General features: G+C 43.0%; 1 protein-coding gene across 1 annotated transcript; it reads left to right on the top strand.

Annotated features, from left to right (window-relative positions):
* Positions 1 to 113: 113 nt before the first annotated feature.
* On the top strand, positions 114 to 2,799 carry EMWEY_00058000 (Hsc70/Hsp90-organizing protein, putative; the record flags this gene model as incomplete). The annotated part of the gene is made up of 7 exons (XM_013480755.1): positions 114 to 387; positions 608 to 711; positions 849 to 1,089; positions 1,369 to 1,469; positions 1,944 to 2,177; positions 2,470 to 2,558; positions 2,727 to 2,799. Coding segments are annotated over 7 exons (1,116 nt in total), but the record flags the coding sequence as incomplete, so codon positions are not given.
* Positions 2,800 to 3,590: the final 791 nt, after the last annotated feature.

Here is a 3,590-nt window from a genome sequence, read left to right on the forward strand (position 1 = left end):
TTATATATATATATATATATATTATATATTATATGCATCTATTATATGCGTGCGTTTCTTCTTGCTTTTTAATTCTGTCTATGTGCTTATGTCAATGGATGCTTGCGTATCAGGACGTAAGGATTCGTGAAGGTATAACGGTAGCCTTAGGTGGTACCCTAGAGGAGGAGGAGGAGGCCCCCCCTAAGCCTGCAAAGGCGCCTGAAGCTGCAAAGGAGCCAGCAGCGCCAAAGAAAGAATTGACGGAGGAACAGAAGAAGGCAGAGGAGTTCAAGCAGCAGGGAAATGCGCTGTACAAACAGCGCAAGTTCGAGGAAGCCCTACAGGCATATGATGAAGCAATCAAGCTCGACCCCAACGAGCTTCTCTACCTCAACAATAAAGCAGGTACAGCTGCAGCAGCTACTCACAGCGATGATCTTTTAATAGATATACCCCAGAAATATGCACGACAGAGGCACATAGACCAACACTCTGTCGTACACACCAATCAGGCCAAGAGGCAACAGGCTGCCTCGACAAAGAGGAAGGAAAAATATTTAGTGGGGAAGATACTTAGTGCACAGATCTTTGAATATAAAGAGCATTTTGGATGTGTTCGCTGCAGCGGTGTACATGGAGATGGGGGAGTACGACAAGTGTTTTGCCGAATGCAACAAGGCGCTAGAGAAGCGCTATGAAGTGAAGGCAGACTATGATGTGGTGGCTAAGGTAAGAGAGATAAATTGTGTTCAAGTAGCATAATAAAAAAACAAAAAGCATAATTGCTTTATCTCCCTTATCTGCTGTTTGTTTTGCGGAAAGCGAAAGCGTGGGTCTGCTTGTGGTGGGGTGTACGTACGCCTCAGGTATACAACCGCATGGCGGCTTGCTACACCCGGCAGAAGGACTACGCGAAGGCTATTGAGATGTACGAGAAGTCCTTGTGCGAATCTAACACAAGACAGACCCGCGCAGCGTTGGCAGATGTTAAGCGTATGAAGGAGAAGGCAGACAGAGAGGCATATATAGACCCACAGAAAGCAGAAGAACACAGACAGAAGGGAAACGAATTCTTTAAAAATAACGACTTCCCAAGCGCAAAGAAAGGTGAATTAGCCACCAGAAACACACGGAAGGAAATAAACAAACAATACTACGAGCGGGGAAAAAGAAAAATACACAACCTGCACATTGAAGAAAATCCAGAGATTTACCATGAATTGTAGTTAACTAGGGACTTTCTGTTTATATGTTACTGATTAATTGATGAATAATTAATTAATTATTATAATTCGTTATTATTATGTACGAAGACTATCAACCCCGTGTGCATCTGTTTATTTAATTGGCAATTAAATTTTTTTTTCTTTTTTTGCGTTTGTGCAGAGTATGACGAGGCAATTCTGCGTAATCCTAAGGATGCAAAACTTTACAGCAACAGAGCTGCTGCATTGACAAAATTATTTGAATATCCATCAGCTTTGAAGGTTTGTCATGAATAATAATAATATTTATTATTATTATATTCATCTTTTTTATTTTCCTTACTCTTTTTTACGGCTTTCTTTTATATCCTCCTCTAATACATTTTTATTTATGTCTTTTTCTTCCTTATTTCTATATTTCTATATTATTGAGATGTAAAGAAAGTAGCTGTGGCTGTTTTCTGTGTAGTTTACCTACCTGTACACCCCGCACGATCTCCCTGTTTAGTTGTTTATATATGCAAATGTTAACTCATTTTGTTCTCCTGTGCCCATTTTATTCAACTTCCTTCCCCTTTTGACTGGACTGACGTATATGACTATTGTACGAAGCTGCAAGGTGCATGCATAATATACATAAAAAATAAGGATTTAGCGTATAGGGCAGACAAGTTTGTGGGTCTTGTGTGTATCCTTACTGTTAGTATTCTGCATATTATTTCTTTTCTGTGTTATGTTTGTCTATGACCTCCACAGGACTGTGACACCGCCATTAGTCTAGACCCAACATTTGTTAAGGCATGGAGCCGCAAGGGTAATCTGCACTTTCAATTAAAGGAATATGCGAAGGCATTAGAGGCCTTTGATAAGGGATTGGCTATAGACCCTAATAGCAAGGAGTGTATGGATGGCAAAATGCAAGTTGTTCGCAAAGTACAGCAGCAGCAACAATCCGGAGAAATTGATGAAGAACAAATGAGACACGCAATGGTTCGTCAAAGACACATAATCTGTACTTGAGCGGATTGGGGCTGCATGCAGCATGCATTTGCTTTCTGTTCTCATACAAGCATTTTTACCCTCTTTAGAGCTTAGAGCTTAGGGTTTAAGGTCTAAGGTTTACGACAGAGATCCGAGGGTTTATGCATGCGTAACAGACACAACTCCACGAATACAATTCGATTTCCTTTGGGGCTTTTATGTCTCATTCCTTTTTATGTCGGTTTATTGCCTTGTTTTTAATTATTCTTCCCTTCTATGCATATGTCTTGCGAGTTTGCAGGCCGATCCAGAGATCCAACAGATTTTGCGTGACCCCCAGATGAGCATAGTGCTGCAAAACGCGCAGGAGAACCCGGCCATGCTGAAAGAGTACGTCGCCATGAGCAGCAGCAGCAGCAACAGCAGCAGCTGCTGCATTAGATTTTAAATATCAAGCCCTTAAATCCTGTAGCTGCACGAGTCAGATGCTGCCTGGTGCTGCTGCTGCAGCCTTTTGCACCGCCTTTTTGCTTCTCCATTTCATGTGTATCCATTCAGGTACCTTCAGGACCCGAAAATCCGTGATGGCATAAATAAACTGATAACTGCCGGCATCTTGCGGGTGGCATGAGTTAGGCAGGGGCATGCATGCAACATGCATACACCCCCGCATTCCAGGCCCAGCTGATTCACCCCAAGGTTTTATAAATTAAACCGTTTTCATCATCAACAGCAGCCGCTACTGCTGCAGCAACAGCAGTTACTGCAGCACTGCTTCCTAGCAGGACCCCGTTCACAAGAGTCTGCCGGCAGTGAAATGCTTGCAGAGATATAGAAAATGGCGCCCGCAAGAGATGCTACAGACCCATAAATGCTTCTGTATATTTCTATGCACATAGTGCATGCACTTCTGCATATATAGCTGTACCTTTATGCATACACTTAGATTTATCTTTGCTTCTAGGTAGAGATGAAGGGGGAGTTCATAGGGGGCTTCATCTGCAGTGCATGCACACGTCTGTTTCTCCTCAGTAAGAAAAAGAAGCATACACTCTAGCAAACCGTTGGGAGCGTAGCAGTCCGGCCATAACGGCGATAGGAATTGGCAGTATATTACATCTATATTATTGAACGTGGACCTGACGCTGCATGCAGACGTGTACGGACGCCTGAGTTTTTCTACACATAGGCGTGCATCCGTTTAGCTGTCGTCACAAACACACGAACAGGACTGTGGCAGCTTCAAACGGGAGTTCCTAGGGTCTTGCATAGCTGAGGTTCGGGTGTACGCACACCTGCGCCAATGCATCAACGGCCTCGCAGTTGTTAGAGAAGTATATTGTTTAGGGCCTGTTGCTTGTATATAGCTTGTTTGAGGCCCCCCATGGGCTAACACGATCAGTTGTATATATATATATATAT

The sequence above is a fragment of the Eimeria maxima genome, genomic scaffold (genome assembly GCF_000499605.1).
Source record: "Eimeria maxima Weybridge genomic scaffold, Emw_scaff2293, whole genome shotgun sequence".
In the NCBI taxonomy this organism is placed as follows: Eukaryota; Apicomplexa; class Conoidasida; order Eucoccidiorida; family Eimeriidae; genus Eimeria; species Eimeria maxima.